General features: G+C 44.5%; 1 protein-coding gene across 1 annotated transcript in view; it reads right to left on the minus strand.

Moving 5' to 3' along the window:
- cpm (carboxypeptidase M) overlaps positions 1-19,043 on the minus strand; it is a 64,200-nt gene that overhangs the window by 42,316 nt on the left and 2,841 nt on the right. Inside the window, exon 3 of the mRNA XM_052118494.1 lies at positions 7,582-7,679. Within this exon, the coding sequence (XP_051974454.1) occupies positions 7,582-7,679 (98 nt within the window). The remainder of the gene's footprint in view (positions 1-7,581; positions 7,680-19,043) is intronic.

Genomic DNA, 19,043 nt, shown 5'->3' on the forward strand with positions numbered 1-19,043 from the left:
AGTAATTCAAAAGAATTCAGATTAGATTACTTTAAAGTGTAATCTAAAATATTATGTTTCTGATTACTGGGGTTATTAATACAATTACTATTTAATTACTTATTTTTAAACACGATAAACAATCGTATTTTATCTAATTACCCAATGATGATTAATTGACATTATAGACATTAGTTTTATCATCTGTTAATGCCTGATCTTTTGAAAAGCTGCTTTGAAATGATGTGTGTTGAGAAAGGTGCTATACAAATAAAATTGACTTGACTTGATTACAATTGTAGCTGTGTAATTTGTAATCAGTACTGGATTACTTTTACTCCTCTATGTAAGTGGGTGGTTCTTGGTCAGAGCAAGCTCCACTTTAGACCAGACGTTATATTTAAGGCAGTTATTATTATTATTATTATTATAATTTATTTATTTATTTTTTTGCTTTGGATAAAAGTATATGCTAAATTAACAAGTCTAAATGTAAATGAATGAAAAAAATGTCAGTAGTCAAAAATCTGGTTCTGTGAGACTACAAAATTATAACTTTATTGATGAGACTTAAAACACATTCACTTCTTATTAGAATGAGTGTATTGAATAACTAAACCACTGGAGATTATTTATAGATCTATTCCTGCTATCGTTTCATAGATCACAAAGGCACGTGGGCCGCTTGTTTAAGTTGGCATGTGTGCAATCTGTCTCTGTCTCTCTTGGCGTGTAGACAACAGCAGGATTGTGCTAGATAAACACACAAACACACTTTACTTTTAGTTTTTTGTCAAGACCACCCAAAGTCTGGCTTGGCTTAACTCCCCTAATAAAATTTGAAATATACCTAAATCAGATCAAGCTGGCGTTAAAAAACACTGAAAGTGAAATTGAGAGAGTATGTGTGTGTGAGAGAGAGGAAGAGAGTGAGAGTGGGAGAAGGCAGCCACTGTTGAAAATCTTTGGTTGGACTCATTTTCACAATTGCGCTTTCATGCAGTATGCAGCTTATGCAGGCAGTGGGCTGGGGCTGGCCTGAGCAGTGTGGAGCAGAATAGTTTATGATAGAAGTAAAACCAGAGCTGGAAAAATTCAAGCAAGTCAAACTACACTGACTCTCCAGGGCATTTGACCCTGTGTTATACATTCACTGGACTTCACCTTTCCCATGAATAGCTCTCAGTGTTATGGAAGAAACAAGGAAAATAACATGTTTCTTTTTTAATTTACACTGCAAAACCAAAGTACATTTTTAAAAATAGTAACTTTTCTTTTAATACGTGGACTTTGCTAAGGCAAACCTCACTATTACTATTGCACATACTTAGGGTTAGGGGTTTGCACAAATCACTGAGCAATTAAACTTTGGCACTTACCTAGTCCCACACCATTTGTGCTATGGACATGAATGATACCTCATTGGATATCATGTAGCTGCTATTACTTTTCTAATCCTATTGGAAATTTTGCATAACAAACAATAAAATAACCAAAACAATCCCATAGACTTACAAAAAGGGAGGGACCTGAGCCCTTTCTAGAGATCAGAATCCTATAGAGACTTGGAGGTGGGCTAACAACCACCTAGCAATGCCTTAGCAACCATAGCAATGCCCTAGTAACCACCCAAAACACATTTTCCACTTTATAGCAATGTACTAACAACCACCCAGGAATATTGATTTTTTTTTTTAAATTAATCACGGTCTTCATTTGAACTATCCCGATATCGATTCTTAAAATCCCAAGAACAATATTTTACCCTTTCTACTCAGTAATCAGTGTTACTACTCAGCACTATAAATATATATATATATACCGATGAGCTAAAACATTATTACCACTCACAGGTGAAATGAATAATGTTGATCATCTCCTAACAAGGCCACATGTCAAGATCTAGGTAGATTTGATAGTAAGTGAACAATCAGTTCTCATCTTGACAAGGGCCAAATTGTGGGGTGCTCCTGGTCTGCAGTGGTAAGTACCTACCGACAGTGGTTCGAGGAGGGACAAACCAAAAACAGGTGTTTGGTGCCCGAGACTCTTCGATGCGCAAGGGCATCGAAGCCTATCCTGTCTGGTCCGAACTGACTGAAGGTCTACTGTGGCACAAGTCACAGACAATTTTAATGATGGTTATGGGTGGAATGTCTCCCAACACACAGTGCATCGCATCCTGCAGCGTATGGGGCTTCGTAGCCTGGCCAGGGTGCCCATGATCTCTCCTATCCACTATCAAAAGTGCCTACAATGGGCATGCAAGTGTCTGAACTGGACCTTAGAGCAGTGGAAGAAGGTTGCCTTGTCCGATGAGTCCCATTTTATTTTACATCACTTGGACGGCTGTGTACATGTGCGCTGTTTACCTGGGGAAATGATGGCACCAGGATGCTCTGTGGGAAGATGACAAGATGGTGGAGGGAGTGTCATGCTCTGGACAGTGCTCTGCTGGGAAACCCTGGGTCCAGACATTCATGTGGACATGAATTCGACCCTCTCCACCTACCTAAACATCGTTGCAGACCAGCTACACCCCTTCATGGCAATGGTATTCCTTATGGCAGTGGCCTCTTTCAGCAGGATAATGCGCCCCTGCCACAATGCACACATTGTTGGTTGGAGGAACATGATGAAGAGTTCAAGGTGTTGCCCTGGCCTTAAAATTCACCAGATCTCAATCCGATTGAGCATTTGGGGATGTGCTGGAACAACAAGTCTGAACCATAGTGGCTCCACCTCGCAATTTACAGGATTTGAAGGATCTGCTGCTAATGTCTTTGTGTCAGATACCACAGGACACCTTCATACGGGTATAAAAGCGGGCAAATACGTCAAGTTCATTCAGAAATGTTCTTCGGAGCCGATGGTCGTGTTGCAGTCAGCTGCGAGTCACACACCTGTTCCTGTTTTCCTCTGACGCTTGCCTGTTGGATTCGACGGCACATTACAGTGGCTTTCTCCTTCTCTGCATGGCAGTGCAGTTTGCCCCTGGGCTCTTCGACAGCGCAAGAAACTTAGAGTTATAAAAGAGTGATTTTCTCTGAAAGAGTTATTTCCTCTAAAAGAGCAAATACGCAGCTGGCGTTGAACGTACTTTTCAGGATGCATCTTTATAAAGATGCCTGGAAGGGAGGCTGTCCCCATCCACCTTGAAGGTGTATGTTGCTGCTATCGTGGCCCACCACGACGCAAAGCACGGGTAAGCACAACTTGATCATCAGGTTCCTAAGAGGCGCCCAGAGGTTAAATCCTTCCCGGCCAAGCCTGTTCCCCTCCTGGGATCTCTCAGTGGTCCTCACGGGCCTTCAGAGACCCCCCTTCGAGCCGCTAGAATCAGTTGGACTCAGGGCCCTCTCTCTAAAAACGGCCATGCTGATCGCGCTAGCCTCCATGAAGAGGGTCGGGGACCTAAAGCATTCTCTGTTAGCGACGCCTGCCTGGAGTTCGGTCCGGCAGACACCCATGTGATCCTAAGACCGCGGCCGGGCTATGTGCCCAAGGTTCCTACCACGGCGTTCAGAGACCAGGTGGTGAACTGCCCCGGGAGGAGGCAGACCCAGCCCCTTCGTTGCTGTGTCCGGTACGTGCTTTGCGTACCTACTTCGACCGCACGCAGAGCTTTAGACATTCTGAGCAGCTCTTTGTCTGCTTTGGCGGACAGCGGAAAGGGAGCGCTGTCTCCAAACAGAGGCTCTCCCACTGGGTGGTAGATGCCATTTCATTAGCTTACCACACCCAGGCCGTTCCACAACACCCCCCACCCCCCGCGGGTCTGAGCTCACTCAACAAGGAGTGTTGCGTCCTCGTGGGCACTGGCCAGGGGCACCTCCCTGGCAGACATATGTAGAGCAGTGGGTTGGGCAACACCTAATACCTTTGCGAGATTTTACAATCTCAGGGTTGAGTCAGTATCGTCCCGTGTCTTCTCAGGTCCGAGCCGGTAGAACTCGGTAACACACTGATGAACTGACCGGGTGGATCGCTTGCACCTAGTGCAATTTCCCTCTGTCCAGGTAAAATTGTGCGCTTTCTCTCCCAGGAGATTCCATATATTCAGATCCCTGGACGATTCCTCCCTAGCCCTATGGGTCCACAATTCAGCAGAGGAATTTGTGTGTATTTTCTGCGGTCCGAATATTTTTGCCGAGTGGACACGCGTCACCCTTAGGCAGTCCCGCCTTGAGGCAGGATGTACCACCGCGGCATTTTTTCCACATGTGACCTGAGGGGCCCATGTGATGTATCTCGCCACTTACCTCCCCGTTGCTGGGCAGGTGTGGTCTCCACAGTGTCTTTTCCCCCTGAAAGAATAGGAAACTGGATAAGACCCCCTTCCCACGATGCGTGTAAGGGCCCCAGCTGCTTTGGCTCTATGCGAGAAACATAGAGAGAAAAGAGGCCCGGCTAGGCTCGGCCTGTTCCCACATGGGCAAAAGTCGACTTATTCCCCTGCTTAGGGTAACCAAAAGGGTTCCGACGTCTTTTATGGGCCATTGGGGAAGGGTACGTGCAGTCTGACACAACTGCTCGCCTTTGCACGTAAATATACCTGCCCGCTCTTGTTTCAGCATTACACGGCACAGCGCATGGCGTGATTTGAATTGGACCCCTAGTGTCGCTTCTTCGACACAACGTCGAAGTGAGCGACAGACGGGTTACGGATGTAACCTCCATTCACTGATGGAGAGAACGAGACGTTGTGTCCTCCCGGCCACGTCGCTGAGCCGAGCCACTGTAGTGGCTGGACCATTCCAGCTCCTCAGAAAATTCCTGAATGAACTCGACGTATTTGCCCACTTTTATACCCGTATGTCCGGAGCGGGGTATGCAAATACTGTCTGCCTAATTCCCATTGGCCTTTTATCATAGATCAGAGGCATATTCGGTGGTCAAGAGAGACCCCTAGTGTCTCTTCTTCGACACAACGTCTCGTTCCCTCCATCAGGGAACAGAGGTTACATCCATAACCTAGACGTTGTTAACTAATCTTAAAAAATGTACCTTATTGTAAAGGGTTGCCAAATTAGATTCAGCCTAATATTGGCCAAAACAAGAAATTTTTAAAATATACTGAAATTAATCGGAACTGAATCAGAATTGAATAAAACTGAGAGCTTGTGATTTGGAATCGAATCGGGAAATCAGTATCATACACTGCCCTAAGCCCAGAACACCTTAGCAACCACATAGCAATGCCCTGGCAACCACCCATGACACCCTAGCATTGAGACTGCAAATGTTGCATGGGCAAGCACCAGACATTTTTTTTTTTTTGTTTAATCTATTTACTGACAAATACAATTGAAACATTTACACAGAAATGTGATCTATTGGAAGTAACAATTATAGTAACACGTTAATTTTTGAATATAAGCTAAAACACCCAAGTTAATTTTTAAATAAACAATGCATGCTACTTTTCTATTAATTTAATGTATTTGCTCAAAGAAATTGTCAAATTTCTCCTTTCGCATATCAGTAGGCTATATAATCAGGCGCATGAAACCACTGCAAATGGGCGGCATATCGAAACAAAACTACATATAATCAACAAAGCTGTCAACACTGCAAGCACCACAATGTCATTATACACATGTGTATAGACGTTGCATGCAAACTTGTCCACTTTAAAACACCTGCAAGCGAAGCATGGCAATACCATTCTATAAGAGAGCAAACCTCTGCAACCGACAATGAGATCGGGCCACATTAATGAAACACGAGCAGAACTAATTTGTGTAATCATTTGTAAAACCATTTTTTTTTTGTAAATAATCATATTTGCAGTTGTGTAAGAATGGATTTAAACGCATTTTACACTGAAATTTGATCTGCTCGTGTTTCATGAATGTGGCTCAACGTAATGTAATTATTCACTTTAATTTGGAGTAATGCAATAATGTAATACAATTTCACAGTGATCCACATTAGCCCTGACTGTGTTTACTGTCTGTATGACCTCTTTATCTACATGTTTATAGAGACTTGTTTCTATTCAGCTTTACTTAAAGGGATGTTGTGTCTTATGGGGTCCTTTAAGAATCTCAGAACATCATTGATGCTCTGAAGTGGTGTTTGCAAATGTTTGGCACAGCTCACCATGAGATGAATCATATAGTAGATGCAGAAGGTAATGCTTATATGACTAGTAATGTCATATTTATGCACAAACTGCAATCTTGACTATTCACTATTGCACATTTTGTAATCACTATTGGTCCTTGCTCCTTCCCCTCAATGTAAATTATAATCTATCACTCTTGCCATTTGCATTATTTTACTATTCTGCACCACATACACTGTACATACTCTATTTACATTCATTATTTGTATAATTATTTATTATGGCTTTATAACTATATATTCATATTTACAACTATCTATGATGGATTTTTAACTATATTTGGATTTACGAAAACATTGTATTTAAATGTATTGATACCAGCATATATTCAGATTTACAATTTTATATATATATATATATATATATATATATATATATATATATATATATATATATATATATAATATATATATTCAGATTAAAATGATATATATGTATTAGGGCTGCCAATCAAATAGTATGACAATTCATTAATCAAATTAATTGCATACATTAATATTTGCTGAGAAAGACCTCAAATAACAATCATTTGACCAAAGACAAAGGCCATGAGAGCAATGTATTATGATTAAGTATGCATTAAGTCTTTAAAGGTGAGTGTGTAATTATGTGCACAATTATGTGCACACTCTGTCCTTAACATTCTGCCAAACATCTCCTTTTGTGTTCCATGGGAAAAAAGATCATAGAGGTTCAGAACAACATGAGCGTGAGTAAATGATGACATGATTTTAGTTTTGGGTAAACTATCCCTTTAACATCGCAAAAATTACACACTTCAGCCAACAATCTCTCACCTAAAGCTTTTCCGACTACCCCAACAACTTCTAATAGTGATTCCAATCAGAGTTCCTCTTGAGCAAATTTAGTTTAGTCCCCACACAAAGACAGGAAGTACTGAATTCACAATAGATCTGACTGGGCATGAAGGCAGAGCAAACTAGTGAAAAGAGCCCCCCTCGATACCCCACCCTGAAATTTTCCAGAGAGGGTCACAGTCCACTGCTCGTCACTGCTGTCCTGGGCCGGTTCTGCGAACTGAAATGCTTTTGTACACGGACCCCCTTTCCCACACACCGTTCACCAAATACGCCCCTTCAGACCGCCACTGGCCCCTCTCTCTCAAACAACAACAAAAAACTAAACAAACGCAGAGTCGGATCTATTTAAGAAAGCCCCCAATTCCAAATTTAGCTTTGTCTAAAGAAAACTGACATGCAAGGCTGCGTCTTACAGAATACCATGGCACACTATAGGTTTTGTTAAAAACTATTGCAAAGCATAGATTTATTTTCACCAGGACTTGAACGTTCACAGAAAAATGAAAACTATGTATTTTTTAATCACCATTTGCTTTTAATTTATTGCTGAAAGAATGTGCATTTTTGGGAGAACTATCCCTTTGAGTTTTTGTTTAAATGAATAACTAAGAATAACAGCTGCAACAGTGTGTGTATGTCCATATACATTACCTCATTACCGTGCATGTTGCCCACATATTTAAATTCCGGGATGCCCGTTCTGTGTTCTCTGGGATGTTGACCCAGTATCAAGACCCAGAGTTCTCTTCCTAGAAAGACAAAATGTAAATGTTAATCAACTTCAAACAAATGTTTCAATGAGTTGTGAATTGATGCATTTGCAACTGAATTAAGTGTCGGTGGACCTTATGCTGGTCACATGATTAATGTCTAGCTGTTTTCATAGTCAAGCAGACACTCAAGTAATGTTTTTGCACAGTTTGGGCTGGAAACCGGCAACCCAATCCTATGTAATCTCACGCCTAGCTCTCATTCACTCCCTCTCTCTGTTCATCTCTCTGAGTGCTATTGTATCTGGAGGTCTCACATTCATAGAGCAAGTTTAAGCACCCTTGCTTCGGTTGAACTGGTGAAAAGAAATATTCAAGACTAGCCTGAGAAGAACAAAGTCTTCCAAACCTTTTCTGTACAATTTTATTGATAACTTTTTCCTTCTGAGCTATAAATGGTGATGGTTACTGTAATTACAGGAAAGTGAAGTCAAAGGTTCAAAGTTTATTTCTCACATGTACAATCAAGAGGACAATCAATACACAATAAATAAATTTTAATGGGACAAAAATACAAAATATACAGAACATTAACCGAAATGTATACACAACAGCAATGTGAAGATGTACATTGGCTCTTTCTTCAAGTAATTTTTTTAAATAATTGAAACTCAAATATTTCATGTTGTGACAGGCGGAGGGTGGGGCCGGGTCGTGATGCTACACACATGTCCCCTAATCAGGCTAATCAAGCCTCAGGGATAAAGAGGGATAAAGGCCGACTGGAGACTGCAGTGGGACAGAGAGAGAGAGATTTACGGGCAGCTGTCCGACACTTTTGTGTGTTTGTCTTTTTGGTGGAGTTTCTTATTAAAATATAATTTATATTGTCAAACAGGTTCTCGTCTCCTCCTTTCCATTAATACCTTTACACTGGTGCAGAAACTCGGGAAGGAGGAGAAATGTGCCGTAGTAGAGTCCTCGCAGCTACCATCCACCACAATGGAGTAGTCACGGCCATCCGCCGGAGGACGGAGGAGCCCGGCCGATTGAGAGCAGACGAACAGATGCTGACCATGAGCAGGGAGGGGCTCCTGGCCGACCACCTGGAGCAGGAGAACTGCTGCCAGGGGTGGGGGAGACCCCTTCTGTTTCCCGAGAACTCGGTGGGGCGTTCCGTCCGCCAGGGGCCAGAAGACTGCCTCCGATCCTAGTAATCCTAGGAGTAATTTTTACTGAGAAAATATAAGTTACTATAGGGGGGTTCAGGGGTAAACCCTGAGAGAACATTTTGAAAATGTAAAAGTCTGAATGGACCATGTTTATATTTTCCTAAAGTGAGAATCTTATAACAATAAACTAACAAATGACATGTTAAAAACACTTCCACTTTTCCTTAATGGTTCTGTAGTCACTTTTAAGCGTTTTTAACTTTTCCCTACACTGTTGGTAGGTCAGGTGGTAGCCGTGTGCCAACAGATGAGACACTTCCTGAGAGATTTTTTCGTTTCACTAATCGCTAACGAGTGGACCGTCTGCACCTCATTTATTGAACATGGCGTGGTTTTGTGCACAGCCATTTCTTTTTCACAATTCAAAAGTCACGTGAACAAATGATACTGCTATCGCTGTTTCTAACTTTAAAACTAACGGGTTGATGTCGCGTGTCGGAAATCCAGTGACGCTGCTAGTGGCGATTCTCCCTGACCAGTCAGTGATCTGCAGGATTTTGACATCACATTTAGTATCGACATGGCTTGCTTGGAACCTCGACCGAGGTGGTACTAAAAAACTAAAAAACTAGGAACCAGGTACTATCCACAGTGGAAAAGCCCCAAAAAAGTCGAGTTGAGTCGAGTTGTACCGTGCAGTGGAAAAACCCCATAAGTGAAACACTCCACTGTGTTCTCCATCTCCAATAAGTGCTAAAGGTGTTCTCATCTTCAATGACTTACACATAAAACCCATTAAATTGCCATAAAATTACCGGATGCAGATACTATTGTGCCTGATATTCAAACAAGGAAATCATGGCGCTTTATGCTAACAACTGGAGCATGTTGTGTGTCATTTACTTAACAAAAAACTAAAATACAATCATTGATGTTTATCAAACAAGACAAAATTTGGTTCAGAATTATGAAAGATTAAGGGATTTCCACAATGTAATCTTGATTAAGTCGACATGGTTTCCAAATTAAAACAGGCATTTGCATGTGTTGATAATTACGCGACAAGCTTAAGTTAATTACGCCCAACTAATCAAGCTATTACACAATCGATAATTCAGCTCATGACTCCCTCCCTTCCTGCCCCGGTGGGAAACTTTAACACTGATTAGACATACACGGTGAGGTCAACAAACAAGGACGGTCTTCCAAGCTAAGCAGGTGGTGTCCAGGATTACCTCTACTCAAACTGGGTCTCTCATTTCCCGGCCTTAAATAGGCATCATAAAGGGATTAGGACAAGGGGTTAGCTTGATGGGGCAAGAACCCACAATGGCCACACAATCTCTTTGAGGTTTGAAGTGATTTTAGGAACGGTCTTGTATATTGTCACACCACAGTCAACCAGTAACGGGCTTCCAAGAGATTTAAGACAAATTAATTTCTTCATTAAATAAAAGTCTTTGTTATACAAACAAGTCCTTGGATTGCTTGCATTAGTAGATCTTTGACCGCGGAAGCAGACGTTTACTTGAGGTTTTAACAGCTGTGTGCCGTGCATTTTAAGTCTAAGCCTTCATGTGATTCATGCCATTAAGAAAACACAGTTTCACAATGAATAAGACACTGTATGCCTATAATACATTATGTGGCATTCAACTAATAATATTAATTGACATTTTAAAAACATGTCCATGCACGAAAGCCAGAACCAAGGAGGACTAATACCAAGAAAAAGATCTTATTTTAAGTTTGCTTGCAAAAATTGCTTGAAGGCGGGGTGGAGCTCAGACTCTGAGGCTGAGGAGCATAGCTTCGGGCATGTGATTTGTGAAACAGTTGTCACACTTTGCTTGTAAGCATCGAGGGATAAATTCTGATTGGATAAACTTTTAGTTTTTTGCTATTCATTTGTAGATGAATTAGTAGTGGAAAGTGATTGAAAATACACAGGCAAAAAGATCAATGAGATTAAAAGGATGAATAAATATGTATTTATTAGGCATGTTTCGCCAGCAGAGAAGGCTTTGCTGGTCCTGAGAAATCACCACTGGGCTTTAATAAACTAAAGTCGGCCTAGTGGTGACCCTTGGGGCACTCCGCATGTCTTGAGTTGAAGAAAGAGATTTGGTCCATATAGCATACGGAGGACCACCCTTAAAGAAATAGAGGTTAAGCGAATGCGCACAATGGCATTTTAGCATCTAAATCAGGAGTAAAGATCAGGAGACAGAAGGGTGAGGGAGAGAGACTTGGCAGCCTATGAGCTCTGCTCAATGATGGTTTTGTGTTGAGCCAAGAGTGCAACCTGATCCAGGGTGCGAATTAAATTAAAATGTCACGGACTTGCAGCACCTTTGCCGAGATAAACCAATGTCTCTATCACACTGTAATCTTAAACACTGTAGCTATTTGGTGGCCACTTAGCAAAATTACTTTTTTAAGTGTGATATTAAATAATGGATTTAAAATGCCCTTAGAAGTTTTCAATGAAATTTTATGTGAATTAAATGAAGCTTTTATATAACATAAGACCAAGATGGGTTACACTTAAAAGTTTAAAAAGTTAATTAGTTTAACCTTTAGTGTGGAATCTGCTTTATTTGTTGTACCAATCTCTCGACACAGGAGATGCATTGTGCTATAGTGCAGGAAGTATTTTCCATCTTTGTTTAACTCTGTCAATCTGATCGTCTTTGGAAAACAGAAAACCTTTAGGCGTACTGATTTCCCTTTCAAATAACAACTAGGATGAGCATACTATCCTTTCAAATGGCCTCAAACAATGCAGCCTGCATCAAAACATTCTTTCAGTATGGGCATAGGCTTAGAGACAGATCTTTGTAGTGTGGCATTATAGCTACCATAGATCCTTTTGTTGGGCTATATGTGCAGTCACACTAGACTTTAAGAAAACAAAATTACATAAGATCATCCAAAGAAAAGGAATCACTTTAATTTTCAAAATCTCTTTTAATAATTAAATTTTAATTGCTGCAATTAGATTAAATGGAAAGCAAAATTATCATTTTGCTGAACGGCTTCTTTCGATTTTTCTCTTGAGAAAAAGATTCCCTTTGGGATAAGAAGAGATCTCAACCATCTCTCAAACTGGGCAAAATTATCCGAGCTATACAATCTACATAAAACTCTACACTTTTAATGTAAGTGAACAGTTGTCACTTTTGTATCTATTTTTATTTCTCCTAAGGAATTTAAGGAAAAGATAAAGTTGATACGTCTCCTGAACATTGAAAGAGCAACCTCTGAGCAATAACATTTTCCTCTGGGTGGGCAACAGGATATGAAGGGGCTTTTGTTTTTAATAAATAACCAAAAATATTACATTTAAAATGTTACACTATATTAAATACCCCCACTATCCCATAGAAACAGCAAGCCATGCAGCTTAGACATTTTAATTATATATATATATATATATATATATATATATATATATATATATATATATATATATATATATATACCCCACTTTCTTGCATGTGTTCTGTATATCACTTCGTGGCTTTTAGATCCTCTACTAGTCAAATTTTTTTTAGCTTAACTCTTTCCCCGCCAGCGTTTTTAAAAAAAAAGTTGCCAACCACCGCCAGGGTTTTTGACGATTTTCGCTAAATTTTAATGGCCCGCAGAATATTTTCTTCCATGAATATATGAAGATGCTATATATCACAATAAAGATCTGAGCCTCTGCTTTTAGGCAAAAAAAAACGATTTTATTTTATCTTCATTTGTTCTTTTTTTATTGCGACTTGAACAGAGGTCAGTTTTGTCAAAAAACAACATTTCAGACAAAAAGCTGATAAAAAGGCATGTTTATGTCTGATATTTTGAGCTTCTCAATACTCCACTTCTTCATGTTTGAGACGATCGCAGTCTGTTTCTTTGATCAAAGAGTTGCGTACTCTTTCAAAACATGCGGAGGGATCTTCCTTACCGTATAACACCTAAAACACGGAAACCCGGAAAATTCCGTGTTTGGCGGGGAAGCGTTTTTTCATAAAACACGGAAAATTCCGTGTTTGGCGGGGAAAGAGTTAATGAATTCACAAGTCGGAGTTCACAAAATTTAAACTTTAGTATGCAAAAGACAAAATGTATATGCATATGCTTGCATGCCCACTTTCTTGCATGTGTATGACTGGAAGTAAATGGAACACAAAGTCTGATGTGACCGCACTTTAAAAGAGTAACACTGGTGTGTCTATTAGTGTTATGTATGACCTTGTCTTCTTTCACCTTTGCCCCTTTGTTTACCATTTTGTCCCTTGTTTTACTCCTTAGTTTTCACTTTTGTCCCTTGTTTAACTCCATAGTCTCCTTGTTAGCGTTCCTGTTCTCTGTCATTGTTTTCACCTGTCCTCATTAGTTCACCATTGGTTTCTGTTTATTCCCTCGTTATCTTGTTGGTGTTCTGTTTGTTCATTGGCCCCCTTGTCCCACGTTTATGTATTTAAACCCTGTCTGTTTGTTCAGTCTCTGTCTATCGTTGAACGTTGTTAACCTGGTATGTTTTCCCTGCCCGTATTCTCAGTGTTGTGTTTATTTCCCCATTGAGGGTTTTCCTTTGTGTTTTTCTGTTCCAATAAAGTAAGCCTGCGTTTAGATCCAGTCTCCTCGTCTGCCTTCGCTGCCTTCTGTTCATAACAGAACAACAGACCGCCAAAATATGGATCTAGCGGCTTACCTTACGGAACTGACCCAGGCGGATTTGACCATCCGCGAGTACTCCCACTTCTTTTCCGCTGTTGCCATCCACACCGGCTTCGACGACAAGTCCCTGAAGACCATCTACCAGCTCGGGCTACCAACATACCAGCTGAGGGAATTGCCGAACTCCGGAGACCTCACGTGGAGGGAATATGTGTGTCTAGTCTTGAGAGAACTCGACGGAACCACCTCCCTCAATCCCGGTTTCCGCCTCTGGGCTTTCCGTGCCTGCCACGGCCAACGAGCCAGCGTTGCCAGCTTCGTCCGCCCGGCGGAGGAGGAGAAGAGGAAAGGCTTCTGCTCCCCAGTCTCCGCCTGCCACGGTCAGCGAGCCAGAGCCCACGCCTGCCACGGCCAGCGAGCCAGAGCCCTCGCCTGCCCCGGTCTGCAAGCCAGAGCCCTCGCCTGCCCCGGTCCGCGAGCCAGAGCCCTCGTCAGCTACGGTCAGCGAGCCAGAGCCCTCGTCAGCCACGGTCAGCGAACCCAAGCCAGCGCATACCACGGTCATCCAGCCAGAGCCTGTCGCCTCGGAGGTCAGTGAGCCAGTGCCTGTAGCCTCGACTGTCCCTGAGCCAGCGCCTGTAGCCTCGACCATCCCTGAGCCAGCGCCTGTAGCCTTGACCGTCCCTGAACCAGCGCCTGTAGCCTCGACCGTCCCTGAGCCTGTGCCTGTAGCCTCGACCGTCCCTGAGCCAGCGCCTGTAGCCTCGACCGTCCCTGAGCCAGCGCCAATAGCCGTGACCGTCCTAGAGCCTGCGCCCCTCTAGTCCCCCGAGCTTTCCAGAACTCCGCCTTCCGAGCCTCCCGAGCTTTCCAGAGCTCCGCCTTCCGAGCCTCCCGAGATTTCCAGAGCTCCGCCTTCCGAGCTTTCCAGAGCTCCGCCTTCCGAGCTTCCTAGAACTCCGCCTTCCGAGCCTCCCGAGCTTTCCAGAGCTCCGCCTTCTGAGATTCCTAGAGCTCCACCTTCCGAGCCTCCCGAGCTTTCCAGAGCTCCACCTCCCAAACTTTCCAGAGCTCCACCTCCCGAGCTTTCCAGAGCTCCGCCTTCCGAGCTTTCCAGAGCTTCACCTCTCGAGCCTCCCAGGGCTCCGGCTCTCAAGCCTCTCGAGCCTCACAGGGCTCCGCCTCTCAAGCCTCTCGAGCCTTCCAGGGCTCCGCCTCTCAAGCCTCGCGAGCCTTCCAGGGCTCCGCCTCTCAAGCCTCTCGAGCCTTCCAGGGCTCCGCCCCTCCAACCTCTCGAGCCTTCCAGGGCTCCACCTCTCAAGCCTCCCGAGCCACCCAGGGCTCCTCCCCCAAGCCTCCTAGGGCTCCGCCTCCCAGGGCTCCATCTATCAAGTCTCTCGAGTCTGCCAGGGCTCCTCCTCCCGAGATTCCCAGGGCTCCGCCTCCAGAGCCTCACTCAGCTGAGCCTCCCTCGGCTCCGCCTCCTGAGCCTCCCACGGCTCCACCTCCTGAGCCTCCAGAACTTCCCACGGCTCCGCCTCCTGAGTCTCCTACGGCACCGCCTCCCGAGCCTCCTACGGCTCCGCCTCCAGAACCTCCCAAGCCTCCTACGGCTCCGCCTCCAGAGCCTCCTACGGCTCCGCCCCAGAGACTCCTGAGCCTCCTACGGCTCCGCCCCCAGAGCCTCCTACGGCTCAGGCCCCAGAGACTCCAGAGCCTTCCAGGTCTCCGCCCCCAAAGCCTCCTACGGCGCCCCCTTCCAGGCCTCCACCTCTAGAGCCTCTTATGGTGCCACCTCCATCGGCCCCGCCGCCAGAGCCTTCCAGGTCACCGCCTCTAGGGCCTCCTCCCAGGGCCCCTGACCCTGTTCCTGACCTGTGGCCTCCTCCCAGGCCTCCTGACCCGGCCCCTGTCCTGTGGCCTCCTCCCAGGGCCCCTGACCCTGTTCCTGACCTGTGGCCTCCTCCCAGGCCTCCTGACCCGGCCCCTGTCCTGAGGCCTCCTCCCAGGGCCCCTGACCCTGTTCCTGACCTGGGGCCTCCTCCCAGGGCCCCTGACCCTGTTCCTGACCTGTGGCCTCCTCCCAGGCCTCCTGACCCGGCCCCTATCTTGTGGCCTCCTCCCAGGCCTCCTGACCTGGCCCCTGACCTGTGGCCTCCTCCCAGGCCTCCTGACCCGGCCCCTGTGCTGTGGCCTCCTCCCGGGCCCCCTGATCCAGTCCCTGTCCTGTGGCCTCCTCCCAGGCCTCCTGACCCGACCCCTGTCCTGTGGCCTCCTCCCCGGCCTCCTGACCCTGTTCCCGTCCTGTGGCCTCCTCCCAGGCCTCCTGACCCTGTTCCAGTCCTGTGGCCTCCTCCCAGGCCTCCTGACCCGGTCCCTGTCCTGTGGCCTCTTCCCAGGCCTCCTGAACCAATCCTTGCCCTGTGGCCAGCTCCCAGGCCTCCTAAACCTATCCTTGCCTGGTGGCCAGCTCCCAGACCACCTGAACCTGTCCTTGCTCTTTGTGCCCCCCAGGACTTCCTGCCTGCCCTCTGTGTCCCCTTGGATTTCCTGCCTGCCCTCTGTGCCCCCTTGGACTTCCTGCCTGCCCTCTGTGCCCCCTTGGACTTCCTGCCTGCCCTGTGTGCCCCCCTGGACTCCCTGCCTGCCCTCTGTGCCCCCCTTGACTTCCTGCCTGCCCTCTGTGCCCCCTTGGACTTCCTGCCTGCCCTCTGTGCCCCCTTGGACTTCCTGCCTGCCCTGTGTGCCCCCCTGGACTCCCTGCCTGCCCTCTGTGCCCCCTTGGACTTCCTGCCTGCCCTCTGTGCCCCCTTGGACTTCCTACCTGCCCTCTGTGCCCCCCTGGACTTCCTGCCTGCCCTTTGTACCCCCTTGGACTTCCTGCCTGCCCATTGTGCCCCCTGGACTGTCTATCTGCCCCTCGTTGCCCCCCCGACTGCCTGTCTGCCCTTCGTTGCCCCCTTGGTCTGTCTGCCCACCACAAGCTCCCCCCCCCCCCCAGTCAATGGCCATTTTTTTTTTTTTTATGTTACTGTTGATCGTCTGGGATCCGATCCTTTGAGGGGGGGCTATGTTATGTATGACCTTGTCTTGTTTTATCTTTGCCCCTTTGTTTACCATTTTGTCCCTTGTTTTACTCCTTAGTTTTCACTTTTGTCCCTTGTTTAACTCCATAGTCTCCTTGTTAGCGTTCGTGTTCTCTGTCATTGTTTTCACCTGTCCTCATTAGTTCACCATTGGTTTCTGTTTATTCCCTTGTTATCTTGTTGGTGTTCTGTTTGTTCATTGGCCCCCTTGTCCCACGTTTATGTATTTAAACCCTGTCTGTTTGTTCAGTCTCTGTCTATCGTTGAACGTTGTTAGCCTGGTATGTTTTCCCTGCCCGTATTCTCAGTGTTGTGTTTATTTCCCCATTGAGGGTTTTCCTTTGTGTTTTTCTGTTCCAATAAAGTAAGCCTGCGTTTAGATCCAGTCTCCTCGTCTGCCTTCGCTGCCTTCTGTTCATAACAATTAGTAAAAGCTGGGAATACGGCGTAAAGTTTGTACGAGAGAGTTGTTATCTTACTGGATTCTGCCACTGATAGGAACCGCTTTGCCACATTTCAAGCATTTTGGTATTTGGTGCTCAGAAACTACAAAATGACTCATATGTTAGGCCAGATGCCAAGATCCCAATCAAGTGTTGTGTCTAAGTAGTGATGAAAAGAATATAGTTTTCTCTGACTTGAATGACAGATTAAACCAAGAATTTGTGCACCTACTACCTACTACTAAACCTAACAGGGTGGTATTGAGTCCAATTTACTAATAATTGCATATGGATGTTCTTACTTATTTTTGCAAAAAAGGCTTTGATGCTATATTTATGCCCAATTCGCAACTGGTGTGTGATGGATGGATGGATGGATGGATGGATGGATGGATGGAGAGACAATCTCTCTTTCAAAAACTGAAACCATAGTTGTTATATAGTAACAGATGAATGGATGGCATAGTAACAGATGGGTGGATGGATGGATGGATAGACAATCTCTCTTTCAAAGACTGAAAACCATAATTGTTACATAAAGATTCTCCTGGTATTGTCGTACAGTGCATCACTCAAATTCAGCAGGTGCAGCACTCATTTCTCTCAAAAGAAGAGCCAATTTTAAATGTGATAAAACTGGTAGGACAGCACCATCACTAAGTGCAAATTTTGTTTTAGATTTTGTTAATAATGATCAGCATGAAGTAGGGCTGAAAGAGCAGATGGGAGTGACTCTGACACACTTACACAAAACTCTTCAAGGTTAGGGCTGGGTATCGAGTTCGATACATTTTAGGCACCGACCGAATTGCCTCTAAACAATCGAGTATTGAAAAATGTCTTGTCGTTCGGTACCATATTAAGGTGTTAATCTCGTCAACGTCAATGTTAAGCACGTAGCATGCTAGATGTGCCGGTGATTGGCTGTGTTTAGGCATCAAGGAAAAATATGAGTTTACGCCGGTTACGCCCAGAGACGCGGCTCACACGTGATGCTGTAGTAGTGTGAATGCGTCCCAACCCCCATAGATGTAAACGATGTGGAAAAGATCAAAAGTGTGGCTACATTTCACCAGGCTCGATGCCAACAGCGCACGATGCAATATTTGCGACAAGATAATTGCTGCCAAGACCGGCAACACGACAAATCTGATGAATAAACTTAAGAGCAGAAAGTTGATCCGTCTTCGACTGCAAGAAGACCGAGCCGGTGCAGTCATCCTCTCAGCATCCTGCCACAGAGCTTCCTTCAACATGCCCACCACGAGTCCTCCTCCAAAACATAGCGGCGCTATGACTGTGACACCGACAGTTAAGGTTAACGTTTAGCAAACATACAAAAACTTGTAGATGTACATGCTTGTGTACTTGTTAAATTAACATTTCTGTGCGTGGTGACATAGACCAACGTAATGTTAGATATTGTTTGGGTGTATGGCTATAGATGAATGCTAAAAATGCTTTAAGGTTGACAGTAACTTGTTGAACAAGTTTAACCAAAGTTTTTTTTTGAGGTAATGTTCGTAATCTTGTCAAAACGGATTTCATAAAATTGGTATCAAAAAAAGTATCGTTTAGGATTAAATTTTTTTTTAACGATACCCAGCCCTATTCAAGGTAATTTGGTATTTTTAGGTACAGGTACTGTATGTGAGTAATACAGCCCATTCAGAGCCTTAAGAGATGCTGTTGTAGATTTCCCATCGACATCAGAGAGCGAGAGAAGGGATATATTTCCTTTACAGAGCACTATGATACATTGGCTCCAAAATGTATTTGGACACTTATGGGACACTTATAATGTATTAATGTAATTGTATTTAATAACAAAATATCAAAGCAAGTGGGATCCGCTAACAAATGGTGCTTGGGACTTTCTCAGAACTAACTTCACTTTACCAAGCATTTTTGTAATAACTAGCAGGTTGGATGTCAGTTTCCCTTATGTTCATACAGGTGTAAGAGTAGCATAGTAACCACAGGTGTAGTTCATTGCGTTAACTATAGACATGTTCAACTAACGTTTAACGA

The sequence above is a fragment of the Xyrauchen texanus genome, chromosome 45 (genome assembly GCF_025860055.1).
Source record: "Xyrauchen texanus isolate HMW12.3.18 chromosome 45, RBS_HiC_50CHRs, whole genome shotgun sequence".
Classification (NCBI taxonomy): domain Eukaryota; kingdom Metazoa; phylum Chordata; class Actinopteri; order Cypriniformes; family Catostomidae; genus Xyrauchen; species Xyrauchen texanus.